The sequence below is a fragment of the Uloborus diversus genome, chromosome 10 (genome assembly GCF_026930045.1).
Source record: "Uloborus diversus isolate 005 chromosome 10, Udiv.v.3.1, whole genome shotgun sequence".
NCBI lineage: Eukaryota > Metazoa > Arthropoda > Arachnida > Araneae > Uloboridae > Uloborus > Uloborus diversus.
Window position 1 is genome coordinate 71780803 of NC_072740.1, and position 15065 is coordinate 71795867.

The 15065-nt window shown below is 32.2% G+C and overlaps 1 protein-coding gene across 2 annotated transcripts in view; it reads left to right on the top strand.

Moving 5' to 3' along the window:
* LOC129231861 (uncharacterized) overlaps positions 1 to 15065 on the top strand; it is a 464063-nt gene that overhangs the window by 351864 nt on the left and 97134 nt on the right. For both annotated transcript variants that reach the window (XM_054866245.1, XM_054866246.1), the window contains exon 6: positions 13894 to 13949. In XM_054866245.1, the coding sequence (XP_054722220.1) occupies positions 13894 to 13949 (56 nt within the window). The remainder of the gene's footprint in view (positions 1 to 13893; positions 13950 to 15065) is intronic.

Here is a 15065-nt window from a genome sequence, read left to right on the forward strand (position 1 = left end):
GTGGCTTCTTTTGAATTACCGTGCAAATGGATTTACCCCAGTCTCGTTAAATTTCAATAATCTTGAAGTCTTCGTCGTCGCGTGTAATTTGTTTACTCTTTTTCCTCATTTGAATGGTTTCCTCCCTCCTACGACGCAAAGTCCTTCTGCAAAGCTGTTTTTAAAGGCATTGATTTGGACGGGCGCGGCGCTTCGTTTTTGCTTTTAATCCGTGCCGTCTCCTTTTCGTTTTAAGCAAATAGATTGTATTTGATTGCGACAGATTTTGCTGATGGAGCTTTGTGCATGTATGTTCCCCCTTTTTCGACGAATAAATGAAAGTCTCTTTAAAAAATTTGGCTCATATTTAGTCGTTTCTGAGAAAGGCAGAGAAAGGACGAATTAATTTTTCTTAGTCAACTCTATTCTTCCTAATTGGAGAAAGAGAGCGTTCTTTTATTTACATCAAGTCGTATTTTTCTCGGAAATGCGATAGATGGGATGATTTCTGCATTAATTTCGTTTTGTCAAAACCGTTGTGTCCTTACTTAAGCCTGTCCTTAAGATTTTATCTTGTTTTGCGTTTTGTATCAACGGACCGAAATGAGTTTTCACGTTAGAATATTTTATTAAATGTTTTATTAAATTCTTAGAACATTTATAAATTGCTGCCATTTTTTTTCCTTTTTAACTTGGCACAAATCTTGCTGATTGGTAATGCGTTTTGTATTATTCTAAATGTGAATCTCTTGACTTCAGTTCTGGGCCGTTCCACGGAAAACGGTAATTTTATCTCGCACGTGACGCTTCACACATTGCATTAAAATTAATAGTTTAAAAGGGTAAGGAACAAAATTTTGTTGCTTACGAAATCACAAATGTTTGTGTGATTTCTTGGTAAAAAAATTCGTCGCTACTTTAAAAAAATATATATTTCTTTTTTATGAACTATAGGAACCATCACGTGCGAGACGGACCGTTTTCAGTGGAATTTCCATATACATAAATTATTATTTCTGAACAAATGAGATATATTTCCTTTACGTTAGAACCTTAACTTTGAAAACCTACCATAATTTATTATTTCTGAACAAATGAGATATATTTCCTTCACGTTGGAACCTTAACTTTGAAAACCTACCATTTGTTTCGTCATTGCTAAATTAATAGAGAAAATATATTAAGTAACGAATGCAGAAAACAAAAAGAGGTTGATTTTGGATGTCCGGCAAGTGACGCATGCAAAGAAATTAAATTTTAAGCAACGAAGATATATGATAAAAAATAGTACTGTGTCAGGAGTATCTTTGTATTAAATGTAAAGATTAAAAATTTAATTAAAATATTACTATTTATAACAAAATGCTGGTGAAATTACCTTGTCGAATTGTCCCGCACCTGACTGTGGAATGTCCCTTCTTCGTTTTTAAAACTCATATTTGAAAGAGAAATAAAATATAAATATAAACACCACATTATCTCTCCCTTTTTCTTTAAAGTGGATCACTGCTCAAATTCTTAAAGGAAGAAAAAGCCCTGCTCGTAAGATGTTTATTCTTGATAAATTATAGATTCGTGCATATAAGCATCTTTTTATGTGTTCTGGGGAGTCAACGTGGTGCCTGAGACTTTGATGTCTTGTGTTTAAATCTCAGCACTGTTTTGAAAACTACAAACTACAAAATGCGATTCCTTATGACTAAGAAGTTTGGTGTTGTATCGGAGTGGAGCTTCTTTAAAAAGAGTATTCCCTCTCAGTAGACGGCAGCAATGCAACAGTCTTAGTTTCATGTGCAGATATTCGTACTATATGTGCGATTTATTATTGAACGTGCTCCCCCCCCCCCTTTAAATTTCAAGAAAATAGTACGACAACGCTGAATGCAGTAATTTTGGATCAAGATATAGTTTCCAAGCAATGTATTTGCAAACTACCAGAATGTTTTATTTAGTTGAACATTTAGTTATTACACATTAAAAAAAATAGGTTGTGAAGGAATACAATGAAGTCTTCTGAAATGTCCTTGGTAGAACAACCTGCTGTGGTCGCGCCAGTCATTTGTATTCACTGCTTTCTGTTTTGCAACCGAAAATTTGGAGATGACTTTTATATTTGTTGTGTACGTGTGAGAGGTACAAAATTTCTATGAAAAATGCTTGTACGTGTTTTTACGAGTTACGAGGATCCTTACCCCTTCTTCAAAACAAGGAGGTAATAGCATGCAAAAATAATAACACTTTTCTTTTTTTGTCCGTAACTCCTTCTTATACTGATAAAATAATTTTCTTGTTAATCCGAAACGTACGTACGCAATTTCCGGTGCGAAGTTTATCGCTCAACGTCCTTTTAAAACCATCGCTGTTTTGATCTTCAACCGTTTACTTTTTATTTTTATAAATAAAACTATCATAGAACCTTTATGCCGCTCTTTAGACTTATTTTGACCTTTTCAGTGGAAAAATCTTTTATCACGCATGCGTTTAATCGAGTTTTTCTCCTCATTAGTAGTAACATTTTACTATTGCCATCAACAAGTAATTTCGTAAATTAACACATAGAGCAATAATGTATTCTAAATATTAGCATTAAGTAATTGAAAATCAAGCAACGGCTTAGAAACTGAGAATGTGGAAATTTCAATGTGCCAAGTTGTACTGATACTCCTTATCACCCATTCACGCCTATTCCCAGTATTGTACATTAACATGTAGTCGTAGTATTTACTGCAGCCATCCTTTTATGACCAATCCCTCACACCTGAATGTTGCGAATGCCACTTAGCTTGAATTACAGCTACGACTTCCCATCCAAACTCCGTTGCGCAATGAACGTGCTCTCCAATTAATGATACTGACAGGTAATTGTTTAACGAGGTAAGCCGTTGAAAGACGGAACGGGAATACCTTGGTGTCGAATCGAAACTATCCGAATGCGGTTAACTGAGGAAATAAGGAATCTTACTCAATGGATTGACAAAGAACTAATTTGAAATGTTTTAAGTCAGTGCGTTCTCTTTTTTTTTTATAATGTATGCTACTTCCTCTCGTGATGTGCAAATTAGTCGAAGTAGCAATCGATGATTTATGATGATGGCCCCGATAAATTGCCTCATTTTCAAGTAATAAGTTGTGTAACTCTTAACCACCTATGCTTTTTAATCTTGTTTTTCAAACTTGATCTGATTATCAATGTACATAATGGAAATAGTTTCATTATCCCCATCAGTCAGAAAGATTTAAACTTTGTCATCACCCGATTTAAGCAAATCTTCACTGGCACATTTTAAGAGTTGGAGTGCAAATATTACATCGCCGTTTTTAATATGTTGTCCTTCCTCCATTTACTTAATTTTTAGGAGTTCAAGAGTCTACCCCCCATCAATAAATGAAACTTTTACCAAGTCTTTATGGTCCTTGTCAAAATGATATTGACCCTTTCAATCTGAAAAGTTTTATTGCCTGTACTTTTAATCGAATTTTTGTTCTTATGAGTAATTAAATTTTCTTATTGACCTCAATAATGAATAATTTTTATGACTGAACACACTTAACTATCGTCCTCAGTATATAATGTTTATCAACCCACTTAGTGTGAGAATTTTTGTTGTTCTCTTCAGTAATAAAACTTTATCTGCTAAATTCTTTCAACCATGTTTTATGTATAATAATCCATGTTACTCCCCACTACGATTCCCAATTTTTTTTGTCTCCCTTTACCGACACTATGCTTTTAGAAAACTTAATATCTTCACTTTTACACATACTACTTTGATTATCGCCTGCATTTTAATGACATAATTCATCAAAAGATCGCGAAATTGTTTTTTGAAACTGATTATTATAAAGTTACAGGGATATAAAATTACTGAAATCAGTATGTAAAGACATACCTTAAAGCACATTTTACTTTTTCTTATCTATTGCGCACTAAGAAACGCTGTAGTTCCTTTTAAAGAAATCGTGTTGAACAGTGGAACACACCTAAAATGAAACCGAAATACATTTACTTGTCAAAATTTTGACTACAAAGAGTTCATTTGGCGTGAAATATGCATATTTTCCCTGATTTTTCCATAACAATTTTACTGCACGTGTTTTAAACTAGAGTCACTTAAAATAATAAAATCTTCTATTCAGAAAAGAAAAGAAAAAAGAATAGTAACTTAGAATTTCGTGTAATTTTTATTCAGAAAAAGAAGAAAAATTAGAAGTAAACAAATTACAGTCAAACAATCAAAAAAGTAATAAATAATGACGGAGAAAATTCTATCAAAAACAAATAAAGAAACATCATTTAGAGGAATACTTTTTGATTCTTATGGTACATTTTAAATCAGATCGAAATGTTAATGTTTTGAAAAGCCAGCTTTTTATTTTTAATTAAAATTCAATTAAAATTTAATTTCTATAGGCTAAAGCTTTTTATTTCGGTTAATTTAAATATATCTTCGTAATTATTCAGTTTTAAAAAATCTGTTTTCTAAAAATATGAAAATGGGCTGCAATTGTTATTTTAAATTTCAAATTAAATGAGACTTCGTTGCAGGAATTCAATTTAAATTATCTACGCACTTGTTATTCCAAGAACCTCTTCATTTGAAAATAATGATTCTAATGTCCTAAAAATATTTTTAATGATTTTTCAAATTATTAAAGTCATTAAATCTTTAAATTATTCTTTCTCGGCGAATGATTTTAAAAATTTGCATTTTTTAAGCTTTACATCTGCAAAGATAATGAAATGTATTTAAATTACATTTTCCTTTCATTTAAGTAAAGAAACATTTGGAGATAAAAAGGTTAGGAAGAAATGTTTCACATTTTTGGAAAATATTTCTCCAAACTTACCCTTAAATAACTGCAACAATTTTCCCATTTTCTTCTGTTAAACCATATCCTTACATCAGAAGCAGCATTATCTTTGAGTTTTCTTTTCTAAGTTTGATTTTCCTTAAATTTGATTTGAAACTATATCTTAACCTTAATGCTTTGAAAATAATACTTTGTCTTCTTTATCTTCTTTCTTTGTTATCAGATAAAAAGAAAATTTTCCGAGTTTATCACGATTATATAATTTGAAAAGGTTTCGATGTCCTTATGCTTTTGTCTGGATAAACTGCGGCGATATTTTTGTATCATTCCCGACTTTTTAAATAAATGGTGTTAAAATAATGAAACATAACATATTGATTACAGGTTGACTGTACATGAAGATGATCAGAATGATTACCGCATAATAATCTTGTCTTAAATGTTTGTCAAGATGATCGATGCATTATAGTTTAATATAAATACTCATTCATTTCGATGTATAGCAAGACAATCTTGATATTAATAATATCAAGGTACTATAATTGAAAATTTCAGTGCTTCTGAGCGCGTTCAAATATTAATCAAAAAAAAAAAAAAATCGAGTTTTTCTTTTTTCTTGAAAATGTTTAACTAGGAGTGTCTTTTGGTTGGAGGAACCCTTTTTGGCCAGATATGACTGAAATTGCTCATTTCGACTTCTTTCGGAAGTAGGCGCGAAATTTTTAAAAAAAATGGTGCTATCGACAAATAAAGCAAATGTCATTTTTTAATGTAATTTTATCCTTTTAGAACAAACCAGTCTTCATCGATAGGATGTTTTAAAACCCTCTTTTAACTATTGTGTAATTGTTAAAATATTGGCAGAAAATAATTAAATGTATCTTATAAACTTATGTTTTGCACATTCCCGAATCATAGGCTTGCCAGATAAAATCCCGGTGTCCCAGCCGGTTTAATTCACGTCCCCGTAAAAGATAAATTTGATTACATATCACCAAAAGAGCCTAAAAATAATTAACTGAAGAATTATTTAGGATTACTATTTTGTCATTTCTAATATTGATTGGATAAATTAATATCGGATTGGCTCGTGAAAAAAGATTAAAACCAAAAAAGACTTTAAAAAATGTCCTTGCTAACGATAACTACGTGTAAGTATTGTTTAAATTTTTACTCCGCATTCAAAGTGTTTCTTCTTACTAAACTTACTTCATCTGTTTGTGTCATTTATTATCATCCTGGTTTAGGTTCATAATTTGTAACCTTTTACCCATAGCATTCATCAGTGTTTTGGTTCATTTTGAACAAATGGCGAAAAATTGTTGAGACAGTACAGATATTTTAACTATTAGTGTTACCTCATTGACAGATTTGAAAGTAAGTCCGACCGATGGGAATATTATTCTCCACTAATGGGCATATCTGAGGGAGGTAGTAAATACAAGATAGTCCAGTGTTTAAGAATGATTGAAAGTTTGAACTTAAAATTGGTCATTAGTGTTGACCTAGTTAACCTGCCACATAAAAATACCCGAAAATGAATCGCTCTTTCCTTAGGTTTTTCAAAATATTTCTCTATATATCTCCATTATAAAATACGTTCACCTTTTAAAATCTCAATTTAAAGCTCGTTGCAAATAGGGTTCTGGGGATTGTATCATTCTCAACATACACTACTTCTCCTCTTTTAAAAACTCATTGATAAAGTGACGGGTAACTTTCGCTTTTGAGTGATTTTAACGAATATTAACAAAAGAACACTACATTGAGTAAAAGAACTCTACACTACGTAGACTACATTTTAGAAACACTACATGTTTTTAAACTTCTCAACATCAAAAATTTAATTATTATGACTGATTTATTCTCGAGCTTAGATTAATTGTTATATTGCGCCACTGTAACTGTTATTTTAAAAAAAAAAAAACGGAAATGTATTGTAATCTTAAAGGTGATTTTTTTCAACCTTGACAATATGAAACAGGCTGGCGTTGAGGAAGTACTAAAGGACTTGCTCATTGTTTACCATTCGTGGTAAAGAAAAGAAAATTAACGACTGTCTCAAAATAATTTTCAGTTTTACTCTTCCACAAAATCAATCGTCTTAAAGCAAATGACCTTTAATTTTAGTTAATTATAAATTCACTACCCTATGATAAAAATGCAACCTAATGCTCAATCAATAGTAATTGTTTCCATTACCATCAATAATGTCCGTGAATTGGAAAAGAGAATAGTGTTGTTCGCGATGCTCGTTTAATTTATGCGTGTAATTGTGTGTATATCAGTCCCTTTTAACGTTAATTTGCCTTCCAGTTATTGAATTAATTCGCTGACACCTCGGCCTGGTCTTTTGCCTTTCCGCACAGCAAAATCAATAGGAATAACACGTTAGTACCTCATCGTTTATTCCTCGTGTGGTTCCTACCCTGCAACGCACTAGACTGCATCTGCTGAAATAGAGAACGAGAGGGGGGGGGGGGCAGGACAAGACCCCGACTTGTTCGATTCTATTATTAATGAAGTGGACGAAGCCAGGTTTTCTCTGTTATTTCCTCGAGAAAATATTGCTCTCTTGCTAGCCAACTCAATAAAGCGAACCTGGCTACATCCCCAGCAACTTGATTTTATCTAAAAATCCCCATCTCTCGTCGGATAGAAACGAAGCGTGGAAAAAGGCTTCCAGCTTAAAAGCGAATTTTGTTTTTGGGAGAAGAACTGCAAAAATCAAATTTTCAGCATCTTTTCAAAAGATTTCTTTCCAATAGGCAGTGACATTGTGCATGTATTGCAAAATGTCTTAAAGCTTCATTTTTGGAAAGCTTTTTACTTATTGGGATAGTCGTGGGGGTTTACCGGTGAAACGTTCTACCCCCCCCCCCTCTTGTCGAAGTTTTGCTGAGAGTAAATTTCGGCGAGATGATTCAATATTTACTGGCTTCAAAAATATGTCTTTTAAAGAATGTGGCAGGTTGTCCAGGTGGATCATCTATCAACCCTAAAGTGATTTATAATTTCCGGAGACAAGTTATCGTCCAGAAGAACGTCACGAGACTTTAATGTGGAAATTTCCGAAATCTCACTCGAAAATGATTATTATATTGTTCCTTTTCGGTTATCATTTATCGGGGGTTGGAAAAAATTTCTTTCAGAGATTTTATTTTTATCGGGGTGTGGTTCCGGTAGCGTAATTTGTTTTCTAGATTATCTCACCGTATTCATGTAGTGTATGCTTTAAATTATGTTCGGATTATTTACTGGTTGATATTGTAAGCTAACTCTCACGATTTTTTCATGACTGGTTCGTGATCACGTTTTAAAAACAAACGGCGTCGTTACACGACTCAGGCATCATACATAGCTCGTGATGACAAGTTCTTGAAGTCGATTCCATGTGAGGAATCGACACACAAAACGATTATTTTAAGCTACTGTTTTCACGCTATTTCTGGCGTTTTTGGTTAAGACGCTTTCCTGGTTTTCTCCTATTTGACTCACAACTATTCGGCTTTACTTTTCGGTGCGGTTGACAGGGCGGCGTTTGTTGATAACGCGGTAAGGCGTTTCCTCTTTTGCCCAAACTTGCGGGTTCAAACCGGGCCCAAGACGCTTTATTTTCATGATGCAGTAAATCGTCAACGACCATGTTGTATGATTATGCGACGTATTGAAGTTCCTGGAGTATTTATTTGACATGAGTGCTCTTGGCTAAATTAAATTCCTGAGGCGATTCACATCATAGGAGCCCATATGTCTCCATCTGGTGGGCAACTACACATAAAAATTGTGAAGTGGAAATGGAATCCGCTGATAGTGCGGATAGTTGCCATTCCATGGGAAGTACTCTGGGTCAGCACTACGCATGCAGTCCCAGTAGAAACATCTTTTCAGTGTGCATGTATGTGTGTGCGTGAGACAGAGAGAGTTCACTCCTCACAAAAAAAAAAGATTCCAGTACACTTTCAAGTTTCATTTTTATTTTTAAAACCTTTTCTGTCTCATGTGAACTGTTAATTCAAAGTTTTGCTCAAATGGGATACATTAAAAGTAATTAAAGATTGAGAATTCTGAAAAAATAAAAGTATAAGTAAATCTTAAAAAATAAATCTATAGCTATTATTTGCGCAAGTAAGGGCTGGTTTTTGGTTTTATTGGAAAAGAAGTTTCTTACAGTAAGAAAAGTAGTGTGAAATCTGTATTTATATTTTGTGATGTATTTGAGGGAAATGTGTGCACAAGCTGCTAATCATAGTTTCTCTCTCTCTCTCTCTCTCTCTCTCTCTCTATATATATATATATATATATATATATATATATATATATATATATATATATATATATATATATATATATATATATAAGTAAATGCAGCTTTATTTTTATTATTTTCCAGCAATTTAATTCTGTACGAACATTGTTTTGCCCTGCAGCTCGCTTGGAAGCGTTTTTCGAGCTCATTTAAGCTGAAACATATCTGATTTATTACAAAATAAAATGGAACATTCTTCGAATTAGCTGTAAAAAATCTTTTGCTCTTGAATTTCTTAAGAGTGCACTTTTTTCAAGAATCTCGGTTAAAATATAATACTAAGAAGTTACTTATCAGAATGCCGCGGGTAGAATAAGCACTTTGCATTATGAAATATTCCAAACTATCGCATAAAAATGGTTATTTGTTTCGGGGAAGAAATTTCTTCATTGTGTTTAATCAATTGTAAGAGTTATGAAATAACAAAGGCAAACAAATGCTTTTCTCATTATCTTAATCGTACTTTAATTGCAAGTTCAACGTAATTAATATGTTTATAAATTCTATTCTTAAGTGCTCAAAGCAGTTCTGTTACTTGAAAAATATATTATTCTGCTATACAAAAATGCATTACTGCTTAAATACTAAAACCCTAACGCGATTGCTCAGCCCTTAGAAATTAGTTGAATTTTCATAATTTGTTTCCATGAATTTAATCACATTTGTTGGTATATTAAATAGCATAGTTCATAAAATAAAAGTCGCTTTTCTTTTTCTTACCCTCAATACCACTGGGAGATTAAAAATGCTTTGAAATTTGCTCTAAATTATTCGCTTTAATTTCGTGTAAAGAGAAAATAATCTCATTAGAAATTTGAATTAAAAATACTTTTCTGTTTACGATTTGAAACTGCGTAGATTATGAATTTAGATGGTCGGAAGTTATGTCCTCCCTTTTCCATTTTCTATTTATTACACTCTCATTGCCTTTTAATATTTCTACAAAATAGGGGAGACAATTCAGCGGCGATACATTAATGCGACGCTAAAAATGTTTCATATTTCTCGATTTATATCAGTTTAGAATTCTTTTTTCAATTGCGCTTGGTGAATCAATTAGGAAATTAATTAAATACTCTTTTTCCTTGCATGATTACAAATTTGTATTTTCGAGTTCCACTGCGGTAATTTATTGGTTTAATATTTTCTTCTATGTTTCTTATTTGATTTTTTATCATTTTTTTTGATAACCGAAGATCAGCTTAAATATGTGAACCACGGTTAACTGAAAGGAAACAAGCTCACTTTAAAAGTAAAATTTTTTTTACTAATTCAATGTAAAATTTCTAATAAGTTTCATTGAAATATTATTTTTATATTACTTATAAACTGATAACCCAACTCCCTACAGGTCCGCAGTTGTCATGTATATTATTGTTCCATGATTACCAACTTAATTGCTTTGTTTTCGCTCGAGTTGTGAATCAATTTTTCACTGAGTCATTTTCAACGTAGTCTCTATTTTCACCCCCGTCCCTTTTATTTTTAATGCAGTGAAATTCAGTTTATAACTGATCCAAAGCCCCGGAATACTTATGACGTTATAGCCAAGTGAAGTTGCAGACCAAAGATGTTCAATTTTCTACATTTTGGGGCACATTTTGAGCTAACAGTTCAGTAAAAATTGGATATCAAAGCTTTTGCCGATTCAAATTCACAATGATTTTTACACAGATTTTTTTTAAATCAAAATACAAACTTCTTTAAAACATAATGAATGATAAAGTAGCAAATGGGGGGAGGGGGCGGAAGCGGGTTGTGTGTGTTTGTTTGTTTTTTGAACACATGCTATGGATAGCAAACAAAAACTATAAATAAAATATTTATTTTTACTATCAAAACGCTTTTGAGATTTCAATCTTTCATAAAAATTTAAATTTTACAAAAATTGTGAAGTTTTGATTAATTAAATAGTGATTACTTGCGAAACCAATGTTAATGTTCCAGGGAACTTTAGGGTTCCGTGGAACGTAGGTTGAAGACTTTTGTTACAGTCGGTCATTATGACTGTTCATGGGCGAACGAAGGGACTGATTTTTTTTTTCGTTTTTGCCGTTACAACAGTTGTCACTGTAAACGATGTCTCTATAACCAAGTTAAACTGTATTTTGCTATTGACACTCATAAAGCGCCGTCAGTGAAAATTTAAAAAAATGCATCGTATTTTTTTCATGCAAAAAAGTCTGTTACATGGATCATTTAGTGCTTATTTCTCAATATTTATTTGGACATTACATATTTGCTTTGACTCATTCAAATAAATTAATAAATAAATAAATAAAAATAAATAAATGAGTAGAAAATGGAAAATCATCTCACCAGTTGAGGGTTAAGGCTGCATGGTAGAACTTTTTTTGGTCTTTCATCGAGACATTCTGGGCAAACGCTATCCTAAGTCGTCCAGCATTCTATTTCGGAATATAGCAAAGTTGAGTTCTGCTTTGATGGTACCCTTGAAATTCTTGTACTGGTCTTGAATATCCAGAGGTTGGTTTACAATAAATGTTATTTTTTACTGGTTAGTTCAAAATGCGGGAGGTACTTTAAATAAAGTGCATTACATGCATAAGATTTATTCGAATAAATACATTAGATCTACCTAATAATAAAAAAAGACACACCCACACTCAATTTAACCTATACTAGTAGTCAAGAAATAAATTATAATAACTTTAAAATATTAATGTTTCGCTCACAAAGTGTTTTATGTATGATGATAAACAGCGATAAACATTTAGTTACTGCGTTAAGGATTCATAAACCAAGAAATATTTTGTTGATGCTTTTTTTTTAATTCGAATTTTCGTAAAGGAACTATTTCTGTGTAAAAGAGTACCAGAAACACATCACCACCAAAAAAAGTTAGAAGAGTCTGTTTTTGACTTTTTCATATAAACAAGAGGGCTAGCCGTTAATGGAGTGTTAGCTTGTTATCCCTAATTAAATTTTACTTTTAAATTTTGGCATTTTAATTTATTTCAGTCGGTAGATGGATACTATACATACGTACAATAGGTGTATATTCAAGCGCATAAATAAGTCTTGCAAGACCTAATTCCTTAAAACAACGATTACTACATAAAAATTGCAGACACATGCCATCATTAATAAATGTCTTTTTTTGAACTCAAGAATCAACGAACTGAAAAACTTGTTAATGAGTCTGTTACCTCGTTGTGTCTAATTAGCTTCTAATTTTGATGTTGTTGTAGTATGTGTACAGTGCATTTGCAGAAGAATTATTTGTTAAAGGACAATGCAGATACTTCGCATGTTATCAATATTTTTTCTAACTCCAATGTATTATTATTTCGTCTTATTAAAGTTATTACGGCATTTGTTACAATCAAGCAAATGCTTAACCAGCGGACAAACAGAAAATTTTTAGTTGTTTCGTTTGTGAAATCGTTTATAAGGAAATAAATGTTTGCCAATCGAGGTAGTGAGAAGCAAAGGGATGTAAGTGCCAAAATTTAAAAAATGAAGATAACCAGTACTAGTAGTAGGAGAACCTCTCCTCTGTTTGGGGGCAAGAGACGGTGCTAGTAGCCCTAGTAGGTGCTGCTATATAGCATGATGTGGAATAACTTTTTAGTGAAAGCCTACCTAGAATCTGAACTTGTGAAATATGTTGTACTCAAAACTTTATAAAGTCCACTTACATCCCTTTGCTTCTGACTGCCTCAACTCAGCTGAGGGAAAAAAAATTGAATCTTTTATCTTTATTATGAATAGTTCATGCACTGGTTGGATTATCCTGTATGGAGATTGTCTACAGCTGGATGTCACGCTTAGAGGGGGGGAGGTTGCTCATGAGATCGTGACATCTGGTAGGGAGGCGATAGCAAGAAGTGTGACATCAAACATTTTTTATAACTCTGTTAATGAAAGTAGTAGAGTAACAGGCAGAGGGGAGGGTGTAAGGTAAAATGTGACATTTAGTGAAAAAGAAGGAGGGAGCGGGTCAAATATGTTGAAAAAAAATGTGACGTTAATTGACCGCCTCATAGTCTTATTGAAATTTTATTAAACTTTCGAGTCCGTTCATTTCCAAGGGAAAACTACACACAGATGAAACTGAATTTAACAGAAGCTGCGGGTAGAGCAGGGCCGTAACCTGAGTTTTATTTCGGAGGGGGGGTTTACCAAACACATTTTTTAAAACATTTATATGGTCAATCAAATTTGATTTCATTCGTATATTCTATTGATTTTTGCTACACTAGATTATTTACATGTGGGGGGGGGGGGCTGTTCTTATAAAACAAAACACCATAGTGTTACACAATAAATGAATTTCTCAATAACTACCATAAGCACTGAGCTTATACAATTTTTCAGTCATACTAATTTGATTTTTCAAATAAAATTGAAATAATATTTTTATATTCGTCACCAATAAATAAATAATTAATGTAAAGCGTTTCTTTGGATGGAAAAGACTAGGAAGGGCTTCGAAACCTATAAAACACCCCTTTGCATAGGGCCCTGAGATGAAACTTAGTCTTATTTTAGTCTCTTTAAAACGGATACGTTTTGTAGACGGTCCCTTGAGCGAATAGATAGCGTTCCACCATACATACTTAAGAATTAAATATGAATGCTACTTTAATAGTTGCGCAGTGCTTTGCATCAAAATAGATTAAGGTCAATTTTGTGTCATTTTTAATTTAAAAATGTGAACAATTGTGTGCATGAAGGGGAAATGATTTTAAATATTCTTTAATGTTAAAGACTATTCAATTAGTATTTCTTTTATCAGAGAATTTTAACTTGGTTCTTTCCTTTTTCAGGCTTCAACTTCAATTGAAAGCAAAGATCCTCCTGAAGATAATACTGGATGTGCAAGGTAAAAACCGGGGGAAAAAATCCTTTCCCTCCTCTTTTTCATTAAATTGTTTAATGGATTTTTCGCGTTTGATTAAATGCAGCGCTTCTGCGTTTGACGCATTTTTTGAGCTTAGTCTAAAATGGAAAATCTTTTGCATATTCATAAGATGTTATTGATTCATTTCGCCTTGTTTTCTTGCAAATTTTATGGATATGTTTAAACCTGCACTTGAACAACTAATTTACACTTTCATTTTATTGTCAGGCGTAGTAAATGTATTAATATGAAGTCCTTTAAACTATTTATTAAACACTGTTGCATGAAGCAAACATTTAGATATGCGCTAATAAAATTATGTAGTTTTTTCCGTTTTTTAATTTTATTTTTGAAAGAGTGGTAAAAATGCGGAAAGTTATTCTCATTCTCATTTTAAAGTTTTATTTAATTATTTCCATGCCATATTCCTATAGGAATTGTTATTACTAGTTTAAGTTGCAGTTATTAATTGTAATTATTCAGTAATTCAAAACCGTTTTTACTACTTGCTGTTGTCCGAATTATGGAGGTTTTGCTGCATTTGCTTCATTCCATTTCTCTTTCAAAATTGCCATTGTATTTTCATGTAGATGGATCAATTATCGGAACATCCCCTGTTTTCATGTCAATTCTACATTCTTTTGTTTTTTTTTAGAATTCATGGCTTTTCTGACCCATATAAAATTACCAAATATCGAGAAGCCATTTTATGGTGTTGCATTTTAGATTTGTAATTAATCTTTTAAAATAAACCAAGTAATATTTCAAACCCAATATACAGGAATTAATATCGAAAGTTAATCGCTATCTCGGTTAATAATGAAAAAAGGGGTTAAAGCAAACAATATTATTCTAACATCATATACAAATCAAAAAAGTAGTTAAGTAGAAAAAAGTAGTCATATACAAATCAAAAGTAGATTTTTTTTTTTTGTCATCGCAAAAACGAACCCTTTAACTAAAGTGAAATACAATCAACTTATCTTAACATGCCGAATTGATATTTTAATTGTTTAATTCTCATGCGTTACATAACCTCAGACATAATTATTTACTCATTTATTTATTTTTACTGCTTATCTATACATTGAAAGAGGG